The sequence below is a fragment of the Fukomys damarensis genome, unplaced genomic scaffold (assembly GCF_012274545.1).
Source record: "Fukomys damarensis isolate Sample0158 unplaced genomic scaffold, DMR_v1.0_HiC HiC_scaffold_2, whole genome shotgun sequence".
Classification (NCBI taxonomy): domain Eukaryota; kingdom Metazoa; phylum Chordata; class Mammalia; order Rodentia; family Bathyergidae; genus Fukomys; species Fukomys damarensis.
The window spans coordinates 32751770-32777749 of record NW_022900914.1 but is presented as its reverse complement, the minus strand read 5'-3'; the positions used below and the strand labels follow the sequence as shown (position 1 = coordinate 32777749).

The 25980-nt window shown below is 39.5% G+C and overlaps 1 protein-coding gene across 1 annotated transcript in view; it reads right to left on the bottom strand.

The window, feature by feature from the left end:
• Eml6 (EMAP like 6) overlaps positions 1–25980 on the bottom strand; it is a 251167-nt gene that overhangs the window by 56954 nt on the left and 168233 nt on the right. The window contains exons 19-25 of the mRNA XM_010615906.2: positions 24494–24696; positions 21585–21696; positions 21219–21346; positions 17176–17317; positions 13598–13750; positions 13292–13423; positions 599–687 (exon numbers count right to left, since the gene is read on the bottom strand). Coding sequence (XP_010614208.1) covers positions 599–687; positions 13292–13423; positions 13598–13750; positions 17176–17317; positions 21219–21346; positions 21585–21696; positions 24494–24696 — 959 coding nt within the window. The remainder of the gene's footprint in view (positions 1–598; positions 688–13291; positions 13424–13597; positions 13751–17175; positions 17318–21218; positions 21347–21584; positions 21697–24493; positions 24697–25980) is intronic.

Here is a 25980-nt window from a genome sequence, read left to right as displayed (position 1 = left end):
TTGTGCTTAATCACCCAATAATCTTTAGAGCAGCAGGGTTCATTATCTCGAGATCATGAAAGACTTACTCTCCACAAAACAAATCTAGCTCTCAGGAAGGTGTCAGTGCGTAGATTCAAAATTTCATATAGATTTGGATTTGAACACTTACAAAGTCACATACACAGTTAAGGACACGAGGGAAATGTGGAAAGGAAAAAATAATTTGATATATCGCAATAGTCACTTTTTGACTCAAAAATAAATTGTTAGAGATATTTTTTACAAGTAAAATATTTCAAATTTTTATGTCATAAAAAGCATTGTATGAAATACATGTCAAATGGAAGACGTAATATGTAGCTCTGAAACTTTTAGCCTAGTCATTGTCATCAGGTGAGAAAAATTAAGCGGAATTCCCAGTGAACATTTCCACATCAATGGCACAGTCTTAGAAATTAAGAAACCAGATTAAGCAATGATTCAGATGTAAGAAATGATTAAGTTTAAAGTTGAACTAATACAATCCATATTAGCAAGTTAAGACTGATAGGGTTTATTAAGTACACATATTAAACATCCCAAAATATTTTTAAAAGGCTTTGTGTAGAACTGTTACCTCTGATGGCCGTATAATATGCCTTTTTCCTCTTGGAGCTTCAAAAAAGAGTTGTTCTTTGGCACCTGAATTAACTTGCAATAATTTTCCTGTTAGAAAGAAGTAGAAAGATAATTTAATAAAGCATTTATCTTCTCCCTATAAAATGATAAACACAGCTGCCACTATTTTGATTCATTTTAATCAAAGTTTCATAAATTGAGTAAATATATGTTAAGTTATTCAGAAGGGAGTGTGAAACCCATTGCATGGCATGGTACAAACCCTGAAGCTATACTTCTCAGAACATAGCCACAGAAAGTTTGACCTTCAAGATCTTTCAAATAACAAAAGACTCAAGCTTGATATAGTGTGTTGAAAAATAGCGGTAATTTTCCAAAGCCTGACAAAATCAGTTTTTAAAAAATCTTTTCCTCTGTGGCCTTCTAGCACACAATAGATGAAGTAAAAGCAAACTGCTTTGCAAGAATTATGGGACTAGAAATATGATTCTTGTTGTGAGTGCTGCATTTAAATTTGCCTTTAAAGTTACAAACAGAAAGGACTCACAAAACAAACTATAAATGTCCACTCCCTCCCCACCCGTCTTATTTAAAAAGTGGGGGGAAAAAACCACAAGCCTTTTCTAACACACAATGTTAAAACAAATATAGTCTTTCAGTCTGACATAAAAATATCTTAAATTCATTTTGACTGATGTTGAAAAGATTAGATTTCTTAATTCCCTTCCCTCAATGACAACAATGCTGCAGGACTTGAAAATTTCGAGGCCTCAAGATATACACATAGTCTGCTATTTTCTAGTATTTAATTATGGAAAACTTCTAATGTATGGAAGTGAGTATAGTGTACAGAATCCCTGTGTGCTCACTGTCTTGCTTTGGCCATTAAGAACCATTTACCTTTACTTTTTTTTTCAGAGATAATCCAGTTTTAAAAGTTGGTTTTAAATGAGAATAAAATGTGTCTGAACATCAAAAAAAAAGAACCAATGGTCAAGCCTGTCCCACTAACCTCCATTGCCTGCCTCCCCCAGATTATTCTGAAGCAAATTTCAGAATGTCAGAATCTCAGACGTGATATTTTATCTACAATCGGTGTGTGCATGCATGTATATCTATATAAAATAACATCCCTCCCTCTTTTTTATTGTATAATTACTTACATTTCAATCTTGAGATGTCCTTCTTTGGGGAAAAATACCCAAAAAAGAACTTTGTGGTTCATATTATGTTCTTTAACATTTAAGTAAATGCCACTGCCTTTGAAATCTAGTTTGTCTATTAAAGAAGTGTCAGTCTATTCCAAGCAATGAAAAACAAAGTTCTCTCATGTCTTTGCTCATGTTCCTATTGTTTCTAAATTGGTGAGTTATTACATGTTGGGGGGTAGATTGCTTTGATTCTGAGAGACCACAGTAATGCATCCTTTGAATTGACTATGGTTCCTGACTTTATGGATACAAAGAAAAACAGAAAAAGGGACTTAAATTATCTTTGGCTTTTTAGAATTAGAAGAAAATGAGGAATCAATACTTTTTCAATGAACTAAAGACACCTGTAATTATATTTTTAGGATTTTCAGAAGTGATTGGAAGGGACAAGGCATGTGGGAAAAGGATTAAAGGATTTAGTGAAGACATTTTGAATGGCTAATTTTAGATAAAATTTTGGCCACGAGATACCAAGAGAGCATAGAAGACTGTGATTCTCAGATAATCCTAATGACTTACTTTACACCATAGCTTTAAAATCATGTTTCATTTTATAAAAACAACCAAAACTGGTGGGATAGTTCAGTAAAGTACTTTATGATCTCAAGAATATTAGTGACTCTATAAACACAAAGACAAGCTCCAGAAATACTGCACAGTGTTGTAAACACTTTGGGGAGTCACTATTTGGCCTGTGTCCCTTCCCTGAGAACTGTCCCCAAACAAAGCCTGCACCCATGTGGTTAGCTGTGACTCTGGAAACACACAGTGACCAAGGAGGAAACTGAACTCAGGAGGTACCAGGCCCTGACTGGGTTGGGCGATCAAATTCTCTGTCCTGGGAAACTGTAAGGGGGGTTATGAATCTGTGGGTGTCCAGCTGGGAGGGGATGTGGGCTTTGGGACTGAGGGTGGCATTTTGGGCAGCTAAGGTTAAACCCCATGCAAATGAATTATTAGTCTGTATGTGTAGAAAGAGGGACCAAAGGGGGTCACAATACTCAGAAGAGCAGTGGAGGCTGAAATCAACTGCTGCAAAGCACAAGAGGAAGAGGAAATGCTTGTTTGGTTTCTGAGCATTTTTCAGTTCATCCCTAAGGCCAGGTACTCAGGAGGCATTGCTTCCTGTTCATGATTCTATGGGTTCATTTTTAGAAATATAAGGACTATAAGACCTTTTACCAATTAGTTTAAACCACCATAGAACATAACCTTAGATATCCTAAGATCTTTCCAATAGATGCATCCTGTATTTAAAATTTTAAGTTATTTTGAGTAGGTTTCTGTGCCTTGTAACCTAAGATGTAAATAAAATAAAAACTATGTTAGGAAGGTATAATTGTGAGTGTGCTTTTCCCCTTAAATTTTTTTTTTAGTGCTAGCATTACATTTTCTTTTTTAAGTATAGAGGAAATATTTAGGTCACTCTTTTCTCCCTCTGCCTGCTGTGTGTGCATGCATGCGCGTGTGCGCGCGTGTGTGTGAATGTGTGTATCTACATCTATATCTATGTATATATCACAGAAACCTCCCCAGGACAAGGAGCAGAAGCACAGAAGAAGAAGTCTGTATAATCCATATATAACTGTCTCTGAGTAACAGAAATACTATTCCTCCAGAACTATCATATTTTAATTCACTAGAAAAGTCTACTCATACAAAATAAGAGGACTGAAACACTGTCCCTATTACTGAGGTGAAGTAAATCACACCTATTTTAGGTACACAGAGCTTTAACCCAAAGACTGAGCCAATGCATCATGCCAGTTGCCAGATGACTTGGAAATTATAACAATTACAAAATCGGTAATATATATGTCAAACTTATTAGTCCCTGCAATGAAAGTCGGAATGAAATGGTCTATGATAGCTTAAACTAACTGGTAAAAGGCCTTATAGTCCTTACATTTCTAAAAATGAACCTATAGAATCTTGAACATATCTTTTCATGTTTCGTCTCTCTCCTTGTATTTTTTTCTTTCCCTGGTATTCCACACAGTGCTTTCATTCAGGGTAGCTGACACTCCTGCAAAAACCTGACGTGTGTTTCCCTTTTCCTGGGACTCATGGTTGCTATGGGCACAAAGGCTGCTAAGGCTGAGGCTGTGCCATCCCCACCCCTGATGAGCCAGCTGGCTCTGGCAAATGCTTTCACTATTTTTGACAAGATCAAAGGAACAGAACAGTGCCTTGCTTCTGAATTCTGCTCTATACCCCCGCCAGACCCTTGAGGCCCCACTGCAGCAGGGTAGCTGGTGTGGAGGCAGCAGGCCATGTTCTTGCATCAGGCATTTCAGAACCTGGGATGTCAGGATGACACACGGCTCATGGCTAATGGGACTGGAGTTAAACCAGGGAATGTTTGCAGGCACACTTGCTCTCATTCTCCAGATGGCATAATTCATTTCCAGAAGTCAAAAGCAGGAGCAACCCAGAATGATGCCCCTCCAAGTGAGAAAGCTAACCCAGAGATCCGCCTCCCATGAGCATCACCCGCTACAAGTGAGTGAGCAGACCCAGGGCAGAGAAACAACACCCTGGCTCCAGGGGACCACAGCACAGCGCAACAGAGGCAAAGATGCACCAATCCACAAACATAAGACACAGACTGGCAGAACGGGTCAACAAACAAAATCCAACAATATGCTGTATACAGCAAACATATTTAACCCTCAAAGAAACTCACAGACTAAAAATCGAAGGATGGAAAACAAAAGTCCATGCTGCAGAAACCCCCAAAAAGCAGGTGTAGATATCTTATATTCAGACAAATTGGACTTCAAGCAAAAACCGATCAAAAGAAAGTCAGTACATATTGGTTAAGGGAACAATCCAACATGAAGAAGTAACAATTATTAACACATATTCACAGAACAACAGGACACCAACTTCATAAAACAAGCACTACTGGACATAAAAGATCAGACATAAACACAATTATAGTGGGGGACCTCAATAACTATCATGGCTCAACAAGATGAAAAATCAACAAACAAATATCAGAGTTGAACAAAACCTTTCAACAGATGGACTTAATATTTATAGAATGTCCCATCCAACAATAGAATACATTCTTTTCAGCAGCACGTGGAACTTGCTCCAGAATAGACCACATACTAGCCAACAAATCAGCCTAAGTGGAAAAGAATTGAAATTATACCGTGCATATTGATAGACCATAGTGCAATGAAGTTAGAAATTGAAGACAAAAGAAAATACAGAAATTATGCAAATGCTGAAAACTAAATAATACACAATGGGTTACAGAAAAAAAAGATAAACAATGGGTTGCAGAAGAAATCAAGGAAGAAATAAGACAGCTCACTCCCACCTTGCGATTTTCCATTGGGTCTTACAGTTGTGTCCCACTTTGTACCTGCCTCACCCCACGGCTTTGCTATATAAAACATCTTGGAGAAGTGGGGTGAGGGGGCAACACACTTTCTGATACCCCTTCTGCCTCTCTTAGACAGAAGCTTTCTTTCCCTCAATAAATTTTTCCTACTCTTAAAAAAAGAAGAAGAAAGAAATAAGACAGCTTCAGGAACTAAATGATAATGCCAGTACAACATACCAGAACTTATGGAACACAATGAAGGCAGTCGAAGAGAGAGGTTTGTAGCTATGAATATCAACATCACAAAAACAGAGTGAGCCCGAATAAATAACCTCATGACGCAACTCAGGTCTCAGAAAAACAAGAACAATCCAAATCAAAGACAGTAGGAAGGAAATTATAAAGATCAGAGCAGCAGTCAGTAAGCGTGAGACCAAGAAACAATAAAGAGGGCCAGGGATTTAGCTCAGTGGTTCTGCTGCCTGCCTCGCAAGCGCAAGGACCCAAGTTTGATTCCCAGTACCAAAAAACAAGCAAACAATAAAGAAAATCAATGAATCTAAGACTTGGTTCTTAAAACACAACAAAAAACCCTTTAGCCAATCTAACCAAAAAAAGCAGAGAAAAGTCCCAAATCAATGCAACTAAAATGAAAGAAGATGAAATCACAATGGACACTGCTGAAATAAACATAATTAACAACTACTTTGCAAGATTGTACACCAATGAATTGGAGAACTCAGAAGAAATGAATAAATTCCTAGATACATATAAATTACCAAAATGGAACCAAGGAGATGTAAAAACTCTGAATAATCAAAAAACAAGCAAGGAAATTGAAACAGTAAAAAATGACCTACCAAGCCCTGGTCCGGATGAGTTCACTGCTGCATTGTACATAAATTTAAGGGAAATTCTAATACCAAAACTTCTAAAGATTTTTAATGACATTCAAAGGGAAGGAGTTCTTCCAGAGTCATTCCTGGAAGCTACCATTAATTACCCTGATTCCAAAACTAGACAAGGATACAATCAACTATAGACCAAGCTCTTTAAAGAATATTATCAACAAAATACTGGCAAGTAGAATGCAGCAAATTATCACAAAGATCATAGAGCATGACCAAGTAGGCTTCCTCCCAGAAATATAAAGATGGTTCAACATATGCAAATCAAAAGTATAATATATCACATAAATAAAAATAAGGACAAAATATAATGATCATCTCAATAAATGCAGAAAAAGCTTTTGATACAATCCAACATCTTTTCATGGTAAAATTCCTGAAAGGATAGAGATAGAAGAAGTATCTCAATCTGGCTATTCAAAATATATTCAAAATATCAAAGGCTATTCAAAACAAACCTACTACCAAGATCATATTAAATGGGGAAAAAACTGAAAACTTCCCTTTAAAATTGGGAATAAGACAAAGATGTTCTCTAGCACCACTTTAGTTCAACACACTACTCAAAACATTAGCAAGAGTAATTAGGCAATGAAAAGAAATTATCTATCTATCTATCTAGGAAATAGTCTAATTATTATTATTTGCACATGACATGATCATCTAACATTAGAAGGCAAAAATATCCACCCAAAATTATAACCAAATTTAGTAATGTATCAGAATACAAGGGCCGGGGATTTGGCTCAGGGGTTCCACAACCTGCCTTGCAGGCCTTAGTTTGATCCCCAGTACCAAAACCAAAACAAAAAACCCAAAAAAGAATACAAAATCAAGGAACAGAAATCAGTAACACTCCTGTACATTAATAATAAACCCACTGAGAAAGAATTTAGGGAAGAACACCATCACAATAGCACCAAAGAAAAATTAAATTCCTAAGAATCAACCTGAGGAAGTGAAAGAACTCTACAATGAAAACTACAGTACTCTCAAAAAGGAAATTGAAGAGGATATCAGAATATGGAAAGACATTCCTGTTCTTGAATAAGCAAAACATAGTAAAAATGACCATTTTCCAAACTTGATATACAGATTTAATGCAATCCCAGTGAAAATTAAATAGCATTCTTCACAGAACTGGAGAAAATTACCTTAAAACTGGAAGAGACTAAGAACAATAAAGGCAATCCTGGGTAATCCTGGAGGCATCACAATCCTGAAGTTGAAGGGCTATTATAAAGCTACAGTGATTTAAGAATATCATGGCCCTGGTACATAAACAGACATAATGATCAATAGAACAGAAAAGAAGATGCAGAAACAACCCCAAATATATTCAACTATTTGATCTTTTATAAAGGGGCCAAAACACACACTGGAGGAAAGACAGCCTTTTTAATACATGATGTTAGGAAATCTGGCTCTCCTCATGCGGAAGATTGAATATACACCCATATCTCTCACCATGTACTAAACTAAAATAATAATGGATCAAAGAACTAAACATTAGAGGAGAAACACTTAATCTGGTGGAAGACAAGATAGGAGAAACTTTTGAAGTCATAGACATAGGTGAAAACTTTCTGAAAAAAACCCCAGTTGCACAGGAAATAGTTCTAAGAATCAACAAATGGGATCACATTAAATTTAAAAGCTTCTGAAAAAATATGAGAAAATGAAAAAATGGAAATAAAGTGTTTATAAATGGGGAATGGAGGAGGGGGTGAAGGGAAGGCTGGGATAAGGGGAAAAAATGAGAACCAAGAAGTCATGCAGAGGTACAAGAGCCCAATAATTAATGTAACTGTACTGTATACCTAAAATGTACCAATAACCTAAAAAAATTTTTAAAGCTTCTGCACAGCAAGAGAACAAACAAAGTGAAAAGACAACTCACAGAAAGAGAAAAAGTTTTGCCAATGGTCCACCAGAGAACTCATATCTAAACTATACGAAGAACTCAAAAAAGTAGACGCTCCAAAATAAAAGACCCAATCAAAAATGGCAAGGGAAAAGAATACTTTGCAGAATTACAAATGACCCATAAATACATGAAGAGCTGTTCAACATGTGGCAGCTCTTTCTGTTAGAGAAATGCAAATTAATTAAAACAACACTGAGATTCCATCTTACCCCACACAAAGAATGGCCATCATCAAAAAACAAATAACAGCAAATGCTGGAGAGGCTGTGGGGAAAAAGGAACCCTTGTACACTGTTGGGGAGAATGTAAACTAACACAACAGCTGTGGAGATTCTTTAAAAAACTGAAACTAGAAGTTCCCATTCTACATCATATTGCAGTGGTACATGCACACTCATGTTTACAGTAGCACAATTTACAATAGCTAAACCTTGGAAGCACCTCATATGTCCATCAACAGATGAAGAGACAAGGAAAATGTGGTATTTATACATAACGGAGTGTTACTCTGCTATAAAGAAAGATAAACTTGAGTTGTTGGTAGGGAAAGGATGCACATTGTGACTATGTTGTCAAGCTAACTAAATCAGACACACAAGCTTAAATGTCCATGGTTTCTCTTATATGAGAACCCTAGAGTGAAAATAAAGAGAAAAATAAAAGACAGATAATGGGAAGTAGTGAGACAGATTGTTCTCAAAGGGGAAGGGTATCAAGTGATGAAAGGAGGTGGAAGGGGTAAGGAATAAAAAGCTAATTAAAATGTGTTATGTACCAACTTCCCATAGGAATGTAAGCATTATGTACTACACACATGTACTAATAAACTAAAATAAAAAATAAAATTTCCAACTGTTAAAAAAAACAAAAGGATTTCTACTTTACTCTTAAATCAGAAACCATTTGGTCTGACACAGGCACCTGACTGAGAGGTCCTTAGTAACAGGTGAGGTGATCTTCAAAGACCTTAGTTTTCTCCTCCTCACTCTTTTTTTTTTTCCTCATTGAGTTTATTGGTACATTTTAGGCATACAGTACAGCTACATTCATCACTGGGATCTTGTACTTTACATGACACATCTTGGTTCTCACTTTTTCCCCTTACCCCTGCCCTCCCTTCACCCCCTCCTCCCTTCTCGATTTACAAAAACTTTATTTCCATTTTTTCATTTTCTTATATTGTTTTCTTTTCCCTTATTTCCTTTCCCCTACCCTTCCCACTTCTCCTACACCTTTAATCCTTTTCTTCCTATTTCACTTGTCAATTATATCATTAGGATCTTATGTACAATTATAGTTTTTCATACCAGAGAAACTATTTGCTATTTACACATGTGTGATTTATTACACTTAAGAGTATATACTCAATATGAATCCATTTTCCTATGAATGACTCTAATTTCTCATTCTTTATGGTTGAGCAGTACTCCATTTTATAGAAAAGCCACATCTTCTTTATCCAGTCTCCAACTGATGGGCATATGGGCTGTTTCCAAGTTTTAGCTATTATAAACTATGCCACTATAAACATGAGTGTGCATATATCACTGTGGTATGATTCTTTTAATTCTTTTGGAAAGATACCCAGCAGAGGGATGGCTGGGTTAAATGGAACCTCTAACCCTAGTTTTTTGAGGTATCTCCATATTGATTTCCATAGTGGTTGCACTAGTCTGCACTCCCACCAACAATGGAGAAGGGTTCCTTTCTCCCCACAACCCCGCCAACATTTGTTGTTGTTTGATTTCTTGATAGCAGCCATTCTTTGCGGGGTGAGGTGGAGTCTCAGTGCTGTTTTCATCTGCATCTCTCGAATGACCAGTGATGTGGAGCATTTTTTCATATATTTACTTGCTGCTTTTACTTCTTTGTCTGAGAAATGTCTGTTCATTTCAGATGCCCATTTTTGAATTGGGTCTTTATATTTGGGGGGCTGATTATTTTGAGTTCTTTATGTATTGTATGTCTTTTGTGTGAGGAGCAGCTGGTAAAATTTTTTTCCCACATTGTAGGTTGTCTCTTAGCTCTTTGATGGTTTCTTTTGCAGTAAAGAAGCTTTTTAATAAGATGAGATCCCAGTTGTTGATTCTTTGTGCTAGATCCCATGCTACTGAGGATTTGTTCATAAAGTCTTTTGCTATGCCAATGTCTTCAAGAGTTCTGCCTAACTTATCTTCCAGCAAATTTAGTGACTCTTTTTTAATATTTAGATCTTTAATCCACTTGGGTTTTAGTTTAGTGCATGGTGAAAGATAAGGGTCTAGTTTTAATCTTTGACAGGTTGAGGTTCAGTTTTTCCAGCACCACTTATTAAAGAGGCTATCTTTCTCCTCCTCACTCTTGATACCCTTCCTGTGGTCGTGAGCTTTAAGAGGCCAGCCTTGGCCTAATTACAGTAATGGTGAGGTTTCGTCTCTCCCCACCAAATGACAGCTCCATACTGAGGTACTTCACACAGACCTTCACCCAGGCTCCTCAACAGCAGCAAGCCACTCATCCTGGCCAAAATTTTATGTCTTCCAACCTGGACTTATTCACCTTTAATTCACAGCATCTGATACACAGCCCACACACTTTCAAAATTAGAGTCAAAAGCAAAACAAAAAAACAACTCTCCCAAATCAAATCACTATCACAATGAGACACCAAATCACATCCATTCAGATGACTACCATCAAAATGAAAACAGAAAATAATGGCAAGAATAGAAAGAAAATGGCACGAACAGAAAGAAACTGGAACTCTTGGCTGCTGTTGGTGAGAATGTAAACTGGTGCAGCTGCTATGGAAAACAGTATGGATATTCCTCAAAAACTTAACTATCATGTGATCCAGTAGTTTCATCTCTGGGTGTATACATATGTATCCTGAAGAACTGAAAAGAGAGCTTTGTAGAGATGTGTGCACCCATGTTCATAGAAGCATCGTTCATCATAGCTAAAATGTGGAAGCAATCCAACTATCAAGAGATAAATATATTAAAAATGCAAAACATACAATGAAAAATTATTCAGTCTTAAAAAGGAAGGTAATCCTGACACACGCTACAACATGGATGAACCTTGAGAAAGTTTTGCTGAGCAAAACGGTTTACAAAAACATTAATACCATGTAACTCCATGTACATGACATACCTAGGATGGCCAATGCATAAAAGACAGGAAAGGATGCCAATGGTCATCAGGGCTGGGAGAAATGGAGAGGTGCTGTTTACCGGGTAGAGAGTTTTAGTTGTATAAATGGAAAGAGTTCTGGAAATTGTGGTGATGGCTGCACAACAGTAGGAATGTACTTGACATTTTGAGACTTTTTGTTTAAAAATGATTAAGATTATTAATCTTACATGCATTTTACCACAATTCAATATAACTTTTAAAATCCTGAAATAAAAATTTACTCTTCACATATCCCATTTTCTCTTGGTCTCTCACTTCCTAATATAGACAGTAACAGGTTCTAACTCCTAACAGTGACTGTAGGGGTAGGATTTTGTGTCACGTATTGCATGTGATACACTTGAAATAAAAGCCATCAGGCCATATGGTACCTGATAAGAGAATAAAGGGGAGAAATGAGTGCTTAAACAACAGCAGCAGAGCAGAGAATACCAAAGAAAAAGTCTGAGAAGCATTTACTTCCACGGATCTGTTTGGTCTCAGCAGGGCCTAGGTGACCTCCAGGCCAGTTTCCTGCCCAGTCATGACACCAGCCAAGCCCCCAAGTGCTCTGGCCAGCCTGCACTGCCCTGACATGAGAGTGAGAGGGACTTACCTGATCTCCCTTTGCCCTTACTAGCACTTGTACCTCTTACAGTAAATCACATGCTTTGCACCCATATATTGTACTTTATAAAACTCCTGCAACTTTTACAGCTGAAGTAAAACCCAAATTCCAGGGCAGTAAGTCCAGCTACAACTGAAAACCTGCCTGTCAGAAGGACTGCCAAGCTTGGTCTATGGCTGCTACTTGAAGAATACTTGAAACAAAGTATCTCAGTGTCTCTGACATCATCTCCTTTCTGGGGCTCTCATCACCTCTCTCTGTGGTTTACATTAGGTATTCTTCAACTCTGGGTTCACTTACTGTCCCGACACAATGGGTAAGGCCCCATTCTAAATAACATGAACAGAATGAAGCTCACCGTTAGTTTCCCAGCATGATGTGAGCATCCCTGCTCACTCTGTCCTTCTCTGCCTGTCCACGTTCCCTCCCTTCCACCCCACTTGGCCACTCAGCATTGCTCTTAAACACCCTGTTCCTCCCACTTTCATGACTTTGCATATCCTGTTTCTTTTGCCTGGAATGCTCTTCCTTGACTTTGCCATTTGGAGAGTTCCTGGTCATCTCTAAAGATCTTTCTGGAAGGCCACTCCTTCCACAGAGTGGATTCCCCTGGGAGCCCTTTTCTCAGAGCCCACATTGTGCTTTATGATTTTCTAACAAAACAGACTACGATTTCTTTGAAAAGGAGGGCACTGCCCATTCCTAAATGCCTGTTGCAGCCTCTTAACACCAGCCAAGTCCCTGGGAAAGGATCTAAAAGTGGTCCACTTAATAACACGTACGTCCCACTGTAACGCTGGCCTGGCTCATCCTGAGCCCAGGCTTACCTCTTCAGCTAAGACTCACCACTTCTTACACCCACAGCTTGCCCAGTTTGTGCTCTCATATTAGTTCAATGATGGCTCCCTCGCCAAACCATAAATCCCACCAAGGGTAGGAGCCATGTCTCACTTGTAGATCCTGGCATAACACTGTGCAAATGTAGAAGCTAGATGTTTAAATAAACACAAGTCATTGTGGAATTTGTGGGCATGACTTGGAGGAAAAACTGGGGGCAGGCAGGAAGCCTTTGAGAGCAAAGATACTTTAGGCAAGCTCAGTGTACTTTTCTGTCTCCACTGGAAGATGAAATTATTAAAGTCTTTTGGGGCCATTCTCTAGGAGGTGACTCTTTGACCACAAACAGGAAAACAGGAAGGAAGAGACCCAGGACAATGACAGCACGATCAGCTCAAAGGCAAGGTGGTGGTTTATATGGTAACAAGAGACATTGTATACCTTCAGGGGTCTCAAAACTCAGTGGTTTTAACTGTATAACAATATAACAATTTTAGAAGATGGAAAATTTTCCAGATGTTAACAGCAACTGCTTCCTGGCTGTAAAATTAAAGCCACTTATATTGCTATGGCTATTTCCATATTTTTGTCAAAACTCAAGCATCATTCTCTCCAGAAACAATACATGAATGGACATTGATTTTTTTAAAAATAGAAATGATACCTTAAAAGCCAGAACATGCTTTACCTTGAGAATCCCAGTCAATATGTGTGATATAGCTAGAAGCTCCTTTACAGATGCCGATCCTCTTGCTTGTGAGTACGTTGTAAATATCCACAAAGTTATCATGGGATGCCACAGCGAGGAATTTTCCTGTATCTACAAAGAAAAGCGTACAGTTAACGCCAAAGCCCTTTATGTGGGAATTAATCTCATAAACGTAGCATCTTCAAGTAGGGTAAAGGTCAAAGAAACATTTTAAATGTCCATTCTTAAGTTTTTCGGGAGTTCCAGGACTGTGATATTTTCAAAAGTATCTGCTGCCTCTGTCACCTTTTGAAAATTTTATATCAGAAATCATTTCCTTTCTGTGATGGAAAGAGACCATGTCTTCCACCGTGTCAGCGTTCACCACCAGGAAGCTCCCATCATTCAAGCCGACTGCTAAGGCTTTCCCGTCTGGGGAGAAGGCACAGCATCTTCCACCTGCAGAAGAAGCCACAGAGAACACTTGTCACCCAGCACCTCAATGCCACACAAACGCAATGGAGAAACAGGGAAGTCTGCACATGTCTGCTATGCAAGGTCCTATTACATCACCGAGCAGTAAAATTTCATAATTTACAAAATCTCTTCCCATATCCAAAGACAATGATCAAAATATCAAAAATACATTTTCAATTTTTGTAAGCTTCACCCATTCATTTCTTAGCATCTAAATTCTAGGAGTTTTCAAAAGACAAGTGGGAAAGCCGGGCGTGGTGGCGCACGCCTGTAATCCCAGCACTTGGGAGGCTGAGTCAGGAGGATCGCTGTGAGTTCGAGACCAGCATGGGCTACACAGTTAGTTCCAGGTCAGTCTCAACTACATAGTGAGACCCTGTTTCAAAAAACAAATCAAAAGACAAGTGGGGTGAGCAAGGAAAGGAGTAGAAATGTAATATACCTTCTCTCCAGCTTCTAAGGAAAGAAGACCCATCTTAGAACTGGAGTTCTAGAATAAAAATTTTAGCTATCATTTATTTTGGGTCTCATGCCTTACACACAAACTTGTTTTACCTAAAAAGCTTCATTAGTCTAACTTCAGCCACTCTGATTCTCTGCTCCATGGATTACGATGTACAATTCTAGAGATAAAGGTTCTGGGGTCTGCCTCCTCCAACACGGGCAGAATGGAATAGGACAGTTCTCTCAGGGATTTCTGTAGAACTAATCACTATTAGGATACTCATACGGAACAAGCAATATTTTCCACTGCCTTGTAGGATCACAGGAGGAGTGATTTCTCATGGAGGAGTATAGAGTTTTGGGAGTATGTTTAATAGGAAGGTAAATTAAGAATATAGCCACCCTCACCACTATTTTTTTTAAAGCAGTGGCAAAGTTTATTGGAGAAAGTAAAAGTGAAGAGTCGGGGAGAAATTGGCTCTATAGAGCAAGGCTGGGCTGAGTAAAAGGAGAAAAAGCAAGATAAAAGCACACCCTGGAGAAAGCAAAGTAGACCACTAGGAAGAAGGTCAGGATAGCCCTCACCACTATTTTTTTCAGCTTTACTGAGACAGAATTCATGTATCACACAATCCACCTATTAGTGTATAATCCAGTAGTTCTTATATAATCACAGAGTTGTATGACCATCGCCACAGTCCATAGGAGAACACCGTCACCACAGCCACCGTTAAGTGCTGTCAGCCCGGCCCCAGGGATGGAGCAGTCACACAGCCTCGCACTGAGGCACTTCAGACTGAACTTTCACACGGACTCCTGTCACACTTCATAGGATGCTGAAGGCAAGGTTCACACGACTTAAAATTGGCTCATCTAAAGAAATCTTCATTACTTCAATTAGCATTTATTCACGTGCTATAAGTCAGTCACGGTGCTAGTAGTGGGAGAAGGAAAAAAGGAGCCTGCCCTTGGGGAGAAGCCATTAAAATTAGATGAACTACAGTTTACTGCACAAACCAGGCCACTTTCCAAGTGTGAAAAGGAGAGCTGTTAATAATGATACCACGATACATGGGGTAAGCTGAATCGAGCCCCCATCTATCTAAGATATATCAATAGTTGTTGTTTGACTTTTAACCTAGAGAATAAAGTCCACTGACACTCAGATCAGGACCCACGTCCATAATCCTTATTCAGAAATATCCTCCTACAAAGCAACAGAAAACATTGCTTGTTCCACAGCACCATCCTAGTAGTGGTTAATTTCATTTTCCCCAATATAAATTAGTCCTATAGTGGAGAAGTAGATGGCTCCGGACTCAGACCTGGATTGGAATCCCGGCTCCACCACCTGCCAAGGCCCAAGAGTCTAAGGATAAAGGAGAGGCAACATGACAGAGGGAGATAGCATCAAGCAGTATCCACAGGGCTGCTCTCTGGGGCTACCCTGCCTGGGTTTGAAGTCAGTTCCATACTCGAAAGCTGTATGATCTTGGGCAAACTATGTAAGTACCCCATGCCTCAGTTTCCTAATCTTCAAGTGGTAGTAAAAAGGCCTCACTCACTGGCTTCCTGCGTTGACTAAGTGTGAAGGGCTAGCATGGTCACTGGTTTCATAGGATCAGCTGCCATCAGCTTTGTCACGACTGTCTCAATACCTGTTTTCATTTGTATTTTCCCCTAGAATGAACTCTCATGATTCTCAGTTCATAAAACCACAAAAATATTGTAGAGCCAGATCTCAATCTTATCTTTTCTCGCCTTAAGAATTCTTTTTGGGCGGGGGATTTAGCTCAGTGGTTCTGCCGCCTGCCTCGCAAGTGCAAGGACCCAAGTTCGATCCCCAGTATCAAAAAAAGAACTCTTATTGACCCATCAACCCTCAGCTCTGTGTTCCTTCCATGATGGAGCAGTCCTAGGTAGCAGGTTTCCTCTGAGTTTCCAAGGTGCCTGCTCGTGTAGGGTGGCTTCACTTTGCTCTCTCCATTCACTCTTCACCCTTCTCTGCCTGCTCTGTGCCTAAGGCTGGCCTGGAGAGAAAGTAATCAGAAGCTTCCTTGTCTCCAGTTTCTGGAAAGGTTTGGCCAAGGGAGAGCACAGCAGGAGACAGGAAGATGGAGAGCAGGGAAGCTCGGTGCTCGTTCAAGCAGCTGTCTCCTATAGGCTCACTCACTGCCTGCTAGCAGATCCCATCTTCAAGTTCTAGCAATTGTTCCCACATCTTGTCTCTTTGGACCCAGGGCTGGTAACGAAACCTGCACTATCAGCTGCGTAGTACTGCACCACCCCAGATCATTTCTTTATGCCCTAACTCATCTCTCTATAAAGAGATCCATTTTTAGACTCTTCTCAAATTACCCAATTTGAATGGCCCACCTGTTGCTGGGACTCCATTTAAATCCTGTCCATCTCGAACACTAGAGAAGAGACAGTTCATCTTGGAATTCCCTAGTGCATGATACAGAATCTGCTCGATAAATGTTTGCTGAATTTCTGCCTCCTAGTGTACCTCTTAGTTCTAGTACACACATGTTTGATACATATTTATTATATGATATTATTTTTCTATCATAATTGACCTTTATTTTTCAGTAATAAGTTCTGCAGACTGTTAGTCATAATGATAAAAAAGCATTCTTTACAAGCTGACATGTTTCAACTGACTCCCACAGTTCTCCATAAAAAGAGGAAGGACATATTGCCCCCAGGTGGCAAATGTCTGTGCAGTACAAGAAAAATAAAGTGAACAATAGACCTAAGGCACCACTGAATCAGGCCATCCTTCTGGAAAAATTCTACCTGCACTTAGTTTTAATTTTACGGTGAACTCTGAATTCTCATTGCCTACTGTATTTTGGAGGCAAACAACAGGTTCTCTCAGTAAATATTAGTGGGGTGAATGAGTGAATCTAGCACATTCTGGAGCTTGTGAACACTTAGATATGGAAGGTGATGTTATGTACCTTTTTTGAGTTTCCGTACTGCTAGCATACGGTGCTGGGAAGATAACTCCCAGATTCGAAGTGTTTTATCATCACTCACTGTTGCACAGATGGGCAGAAGAGGGTGAACTGCGAGCCCCCAGACTTCTCCTTCCATGTGCCCCTGGGAAGAGGAAACAACAACTCAAGCCCATGCTGGAAAGGGAAGTCCTTCTCACCATGCTGCCATCATCAGCCCAAATGTCCCAGATCCCAGCCTGAGGTCCAAGTACGAACTAAAACTGTAATAGCGTCTTTAACCCAAAATCATTGCACTGAATATGTTTTGCACTTGGATTTAAAGCTGACCCTACTTGATGCTAAATCATTCTTTTGGAAAGCAAAATACATTGTTTACAGGGTTTTTAATGTGATATCAGATATCTTCCCTTTCAGAAACAAATATCTAGGTGAATTGTGAAATTCCCTCTTATCCTGTTTTATATTGGAAGGCAGCTATGCTCACCACTATACCATCAACACTTATCCTGTTTTATCTTGAATAAACACCGTATGTATGTACCTCTCAAATAGCTTGATCATAATGACAAACTACTTTCTTCAGTAAAATTGTATTGTAAAACATGTAAGCACATCTGTCCGACATAGAATTGTACAACAATATTATTTATACAATTTTAGCTCTTTGCCTGCAGAGCATTTGGCAAAGTAGAAATAAATCTACATTTTCATTTCGGGAGTTCTGAGTGTAGTTCAGGTTCAGCATTTGTTGACAAATTGGTCTGTGTGCCAACAGCAGATATCAGAAAACTGAAAGAAGCCAGGTGTGATGGTGCAGGTCTATAATCTGAGCTACCCAAGAAGCTGAGGCTGGAGAATAGCAAGTTTGGGGCCAGCCTGGGCAACTCAGCAAGATGCTGTCTCACAACAAAAATAAAAAGGCTAGAGATATAGCTCAGTGGTAGACCACCAGCCTATCATGCACAAGGCCCTTGGTTCAAACCCTAGTAACCTTCCCAACACACACACAGAGAAAAGAAAGAAAACTGAAAGTTTCCTAATACACTCTGGACTAATTCCACACATCTATATCTTATCATAAGCACACCTGAATGAATTAGAATAACTGAGATAAAGCAATATTTTTTAAATGAACACTTAACAGGAAGAAAGTAAATTTGTTTCCTATAATTTATCATTCAATAAAGCACTATAAAAAGGATAGTATGCAACAATAAAATAAACCAAATTTTTTTCCCAGCTTTTTCACTTAATTTCTGATTTAAATGGTTTATTCCTAAAAGGCTTGGCTCAGTGAAGCAAAAAGATGCACAACCATCTGAAAGGTGTTTGCAGCTGGAATGCTCTGGGGAGCAGGAGGCTTTCTAAAGAACAATAGGATGATTCCATTTTAACTGGGAAGATGTTTGAGCCAAGTACTAATTTGGTAGAACTGACATTCAAGTATCTGAGAAAACATGGGTATAAAGAGCACAGATACAGTTTTCACTTGAGAGATTTGGGGTACCCTACCATCCCATTGTCTAGTCCCCAGAAGCTTCCCCCCAGAGTCACAGTCAGAGGACAAGTTGTGTGTCCTCCAAATCCTCCATGGCTCTGCTGGGAGCTTTCTGTGGGCTGAGTCCCTCTGCACATTTTACTTTAAGACAGGCTTTCAGGCTGAGACTCACTCAATCCACTGCCCAGGCTGAGTTCAAAATGATACTCCCTTAACATGAGTACCTGCATTCCTGTATGGCATAGGAGTAGACAGTGCAGCAGGACAGAAACAGCTTGAATGGCACAGGGAAAGGGGCTTTGGATCTTGCTTGGTTACTCCTTACCCATAAATCTGATTATAAACAGCATGATACAGAGCTAATTATATTCAGAGTTGATTATTTTCTATGGAAATTTTCCAAATCCACTGAAATGCCATTTATCTCCTCTCTTTGAAACTAGTGCTCCTCCTCTCACACAATAAACACTCTATTCAAGGGCTTCCACAATACACAGTATTAGCTGGGGGTGGTGGTGCACGCCTGAAATCCCAGCACTCAGGAACCTGAGGCAGGAGGATCGCTGTGAGTTCGAGACCAGCCTGGGCTGCATAATGAGTTCCAGGTGAGACTCAACTACATAGTGAGACCCTGTCTCAAAAACAAAACAAAAAAACATATTTAAACAAAATTAACAACTATAACATATTTTTAAAATGCAGTATCATTTATATCATATTATAGTATAAGTTTTCTAAACTACTTTATAATATAACGTGTATGGAAATAATTTAAACTCTCAAACATACTGGGGCTAAAAACAAATCAATACTTTTTAATATAATTAAACAAGAAATTCAGGCCAGAAGGAAAAAAAAAAAAAAAAAAGAAATCAGTTTGGAAGAACACAACAGAAGCAAGAACAGCTGAGAATAAAAGTCACTCATCAAGGATGCATTTCCAGCAGAGTTCTCATCCTGGCTGCCTGGCACAATTAGCTATAGAGTTTCTGAGATTTAGCAGTTTTTTAAAAATAATATCTTTTTCTGTATATGTGGTATCAGGGATCAAAACTAGTTGTATTTTAGTGCTCTTCTAGTGCTGTACCACTGAACTACAATCCTAGCCCGCTCTAAAAATTTTTTGCTTTAGTTATGAGTTATCCAGGTTGAATTTGATATTGTGATCCCCCTGCCTCAGCCTCCTGGGTAGCTGGGACTAGGGGTATGTGCCATTGTGCCTGGCTATTCATGCATTCTTATTCAGGACATCTGGGGCGTGGGCATATGTATTTTTGAAATCTTGCGTCACAGCCACGGTGCCACTGTGTGTGTGCCGACCCGTTCTCAGGATGCAGCAGATGAGAAGGATCCTCTCCATGGGATTTAGGGATTCTTCTCTAACACAGCCCCAGGCATGAATCAGATCAGGAAGGGGGTGAAGCCCCCCACTGGAGCTGCACAAGTCCTGAAGCTCACATCATCAGGCAAAATTTTTTTCACTTCCTTTACCCCTCCCTAGGCCTCTTCACCTGTCAGTAAGGTCTATCTCCGCTTCTGCCCCATCTCCACAAAATGCCTACTCCGTCTCTGAAGTGAAATTTGGTCATTCCTCTGCTCTTTCAGGATTCCACTGCTGTGCACAGCAATCTGATTTTACCTACATATGATTCTGGAGGGGAGGAGGAGGATGAGGAGAATATGCTGGGTTGAGACCAGTGAGGCGCCTGTCCTAAAGAAGCACTTGTACGCTTGGTTTGTCAGAAATACAAGACTCACCTTGTTAGTTTCGTAGACCAACAGATTGAGGAGAAGTATACTGAAGGAACCTCATCTATACTTGGACCTGATTTGGATGATAAGATTCTGCACAGGTGTGAGGCTCTAAGGATAAGGCTCGGGAGGAGCAGCATCTTGCTTGTGGTAGGGACACGCATAACTGGTGACCAGACAGTGGGCTGTGACAGACATGCTCATGGGGTGATTTCCATGTGCTGACATAATCACCACCCTCTGAGTGGCACAACCCGTTTGCGTCCAACCAACACTATGCAGCAAAAGTGACAACGTTCACGACGAAATGTTGTGTGCAGATACAATTATGCTATGTAAGATTGGGATAACTATTTTTTTCTTTCTTGGTGGCTTTGGAAAAGTGAGTGGCTACTGGAAACCCTCAATGCCAAGGAAGTACGTGCCATCTTCAGCAGCTGAGGGTGCTGGCAAGAAAAGAAGCCTCAGTCCTACAACCACAAGAGCCGGGTCCTGCCAACAAGCTGAGTGAGCCTGGAGGAATTTCCTCCTTGCACTGGCGCTCAGATGAGACTGTAACCATGTGAAACCTAAACAGAGGACCCAGGTCAGCTGTGCTTGGACTCTCAACCTCAGTAACAGCAGATAATAAACATGTGTTGTTGCTTGCTTGTGGCCAAGTGTTACATAGCAACGGGCAGCCTGTGTAGCTCTGGGAATTGCTGTGCAAGCTCTGCACCCCCTGGGTCCCTCACCTCATCCTAGTCCCAGGCATAACATGAAATGTGGCTTACAACAGGTGCGGTCGTGGTACCTGAACAAGTAGCGTCATTGGGCCACTCTTGTCAATTTCCAGAATCTCTCCATTTTTTGTTCCTACCAAGATATGTCCATGTCCCAGAGTAATGGCACGGATTGAAGGGTTATCTTCCAGAAGAAGGCCTGAGAGGGGGAAAAATGCATTTAAATACAAAAGCCAGCCTATGGTTATTAGCATAAGTTCAATTTTTATAGTTCCTCAGCACTAGGTCCTAGGCAATCATTCTTAACACTGGACTGAGAGCCCTGATTGTGGATCGAAGAACCACTTAGGCTATCAACTATTGCTACAAGAAGTATGGTACTATCTTCTCCAGTCCTGTGAACAGAAAGGTTTCTATTGCACGTTTGGGGGTAGCACCTTTTGAGCTAGTTGACAATGCTGCTCTTTTAATGGCATAGGTCTTCAGGCATCTTTCAAACATATCATCCCAGAGTTCGACGATTCCATCTTTTCCACCTGTTACAAAGCCCTGAGGAGATGAGACATAAACGGGGGGTGTCACACGCAGATCTAAGTGACCAGTCACCCATCCAGCCCCGAATGGACTTCCCTTGGGTAAGACAGCTTTGTGAATGTTTTCTTTCCAACTAGACAAGGCTAGAAAAATTAATATTCATATGATATATTAGGGAAATATCTCTCTAGTACACTCTCACTGCATGTCTACTGCATTTCCTTAGACCACTGCTCAGCCCTTGGCCCATGGGATCATGCATGGCTGATTCTGTGTCAAGGCTCCAGACCAGAAGTAGTTCCTGTGGGACAGGAATAGCCTAAAACCATAACCACTCACCACATGGATTGGAATCATTATCACGATTAAAGGCTGCAGTGTAGCACAGTGGTAGAGAGCTTGTCTAGCAAATATTTTAAAATCAACTAGTTACTTCTGCAAGGAAACATCATTTATTAAATGTAGTCTAAATATTTCATATAATGATATCATATTTTGTTCAATACAGACTTATCACAGTAACTCATATCCAGATTAATTTCTTTTATAAAATCTAGAAAGTAAAAAGATTAATATGTTGAATTTTTTCTTTTACTTGATCTGTATTCCAGCTCAGGCTTATGATTTCTTGCCATAATCAGTTTTCCTTTCTGGTAATATACATAACAACTGTTCTTGGAAGTTTTTATTTCAAGAAAAATACTGACATTCATTCTTTTCTCAAACTTTTAACTATAATGGATTTCAACAAAGCTCACAGAGAATAGTATTTTGGAACTTACTACATCAAATAACCTTATTAGAGTTGGTCCTCTGCATTTGTGGATTTGGTACCTGCAGACTGAAAATACAGGGAAATAAAAACATTGCATGTGTACTAAACAGGCTCTTGTGACTATTTCCTAAATGATACAGAGTTACAACTATTTACATATGTGGGATGTTGGCAAGAGGTATGTATGAGATGGACACGCAGAGATAAGGGGCTTTTGGAGTCACAGTCCAAAACCTCTGGAAAAGCATGGTTAGGGATTATAAAATAGCCTCTAGGACCACAAGTCCAATTAGGATCATACACATTGCCCTAAGGAGTGAATGCTCTGGCCCTCTCCTCTCCATACTACAATCTGTCACTTAGATTTGTCCTTTATCCTTGCCTCCTGGTTCTACCAATAAAAAGCCACAGAAGAAGCATCAGTTTGGGGCTGCCTTTATGAGATTCTCTCATGCTGAGGGATGTTGGTTAAGGGCAGGTGGCTGGGCCTCCTTGGAGTTTGAATTGGACACTAACTCTGACTAATCTCTCATCCTTTGCACCATGGTTGCAAACTGTAACATACATAGCATTGACATTATTTTATAAGTAATTTAAACACGATCTGAAGTATTCATGAGGATGTACACAGGTTATATGCAAATACTGCACCCTGTTATGTAAGGGATTTGAGCATCTTCCTAGAAGCAATGTTCCAAGGATACTGAGAGTAACTATACAGCATTTGTAACCAGGGAGATTCGATCTTTATATTATACTGTGATATCCCCTCCACCATGATTTTGAAGGTTAGCTTACCAAGGAATAAAAGAGTTTAGTCAAGTTATAGCACATCAATTAAGTTTACACAAATTTTTCATACTGCTTTAATCTTTTCTAACATTTTCAGGATATCCAAAACCAGATTAAGCTGGGCTTGGTGGCTCATGCCTGTAATCCCAGCACTCAGGAGGCTGAGGCAGGATTGCTATGAGTTTGAGACCAGCCTGGGCTACATAGTGATCCAGGGCAGTTGGTGGCTCATGCCTGTAATCCCAGCACTCAGGAGGCTGAGGCAGGATTGCTATGAGTTTGAGACCAGCCTGGGCTACATAGTGAGTTCCAGGTCAGTCTCAACTACATAGTGAGACCCTGTCTCAAAACAAAACAACACACAAAAAAACAGGTTTATCAACAAAATACAGACACTCCTCATCTAATTCAAAGTTCTGTTCCTGTGAATAGGTCATTAATTGAATTGGTTGCTAAATGAAAAATTGTATATAGTATGTACATTACAATACTCAGAACAAATGGTCAAAGGAAATTACAAGTTGATGACTTTGCTTTTATTTGTATAATTCTTACATACAGTACTATCCATGTATAGTAAAATCAGCAAAAATTACAGTGCTGTATAAGGTACAAAAAAAGACATTGAGGCTTTATCAACAAAATATACCAAAGTATACAAAGAAAATGGTCATAAATGTGAATAGTGGGTCATAAATCCAAGCAGCACGCCTTGGTCCTAAGTCTGAACAGTAATTAAACAGGTATGCCCTTAAATGAGGAATATATGTAATAACTTAATCACTAAAACCTCTATTGTAATTGTTCTAAGATTAACTCGGGCCCTTGTGCTTTTGAGGCAGGCGCCAGAACCACTGAGCTAAATCCCCAGTCCTAGATTAACCTACTTTTGTTGAGGGATCAACTCATTTAGCTGGGAATAAATAAATGAAAACTGAAGCTGGACTTCCTTATGTGTGCTGGGGGTCTTGGACTGGCGGTCAGAGTGCACACATGACTGGAACCACCAGCAAATTAGAAAGGAATAAAAAAATGGTATTTGTGGCAAATTGCACATGAAGAAACAATTAACAGAAGAGAATTATAAAACCGTTTGTGTCCTCCTCCTTAATGTGCTTTGACTAGAGCTCCATGATGACCCCTTCCTCATTCAGATTACAGATCCAGGCCTCCTTTTAGCTGCCATCCAAAGGTTGTAATTTTATAGAACTGATAAGGAAAGAAAATCTGAAAAACATGCCATACCTTATCTAATGCATACATAGCAAACACAGGCCCATCATGAGCTTTCACTGTCTTTAGTAGTAGAATGTCTTTCCAAATAAAAATATCTCCAGTAGCTGCTCCAGAGAACACCAGATCTTCCATTCTCCCATAAGAAACACACATCATTGTTTCCAGTTTTCCAACACCTCCAAAAATTCCTCTTTTAGAGGTGAAACCCCCACCTGCAGTAGACAGAGTATTACTCTTAAAAAGTTACTTCCTATTAGTATGTAGATTGACTAAACTCAATGAAAAAACCCAGTTATACATAATGATGTATAAAATGATAGAGAACATCAAAAACAAAAATATAAGAGGGCTTCTTACCCACTCTTTCATTAATTCAATGTTTACTATATCCCTATTTTGTGTTAGGCCCATAAACAAAATTGTTTTAAGAGGACTTCTCTCCCACTCTTTCACTAATTAATTCAGTGTTTACTGAATCCCTATTTTGTGCTCAATGCTGGAGATATAAAGATGAAACGAAAGAGTTCCTGTCATTAATGAATTAGGGCTGGGCTAGAGAAATCTTATTAAGCATCTCAGTCTATGGCATAAACTAAACAAAGCTCAGGGCCAAGTTCTATGCTAGCCAGAGAAAGGAGAAAAGTACATAGCTCAGGAGTGGGGAAAGTTTTATTATACAAGGAACAACAACAAAAAAATGCAGGAATAATTTTCATGAATTGGAGCCTCAGCAAGAGGATTCCAAGTGTGAGGGACGATTGGGTAGCTTAGAAAGACCCTGTCTCTGCATACAGAATACAAAGGGTTAGAGTGTAGCTTAGTAGGTGGTAGGGTACCCCTAAATTCAACCCCAGTACCATAAACAAATAAACAAATAAAAAACCAAATAGGACCATCTATATAAAATAGAAATCCTTTTTATATGTTTTGCCTAAATTTTTATCACAGAAATCTTGGGGTGAGGACAACTGTTAGGTACAACAAAGTAATAAACTGGGAAAAACCATCAGATTTTTTTCCCTAGCCAGTCTCATTTCCCTGCCAGTCTTTGATCATTGCTGAGAAACCAGATCTGTGATTGTTGATTGTGATAGAAACAAGGATTCCATTAGATGTTAGGCTAGAGGACATGTGTGTTATACCCTGGCAGAAAATGTGTCATTTTGTCCATGGCCTGAGACTTTGCAAGGCAGACTGAGATTAAGAGCAGAGACTAATTGGCAGAGAAAATTTTAAGGCAGCCCAGTGTTTAGTCTGTGGTGTGAGTACTTCTACCTGTTTTTAGCCAAATCTACAGTGAAATTCTGGAGCAAAAAGCAGATGTGAAAACTGAAGTTTTATCATAAAAGGAGCAGCTACAGAATTGAGGCAAAGAAGATCACAGTTGCTGAGAAGATTAATATTAAAAAGAAGCTAAGGGACCAGGGATTTGGCTCAGTGGTGGTGCTGCCTGCCTCACAAGTTCAAGGTCCCAAATTCGATCCCTGGAACCTAAA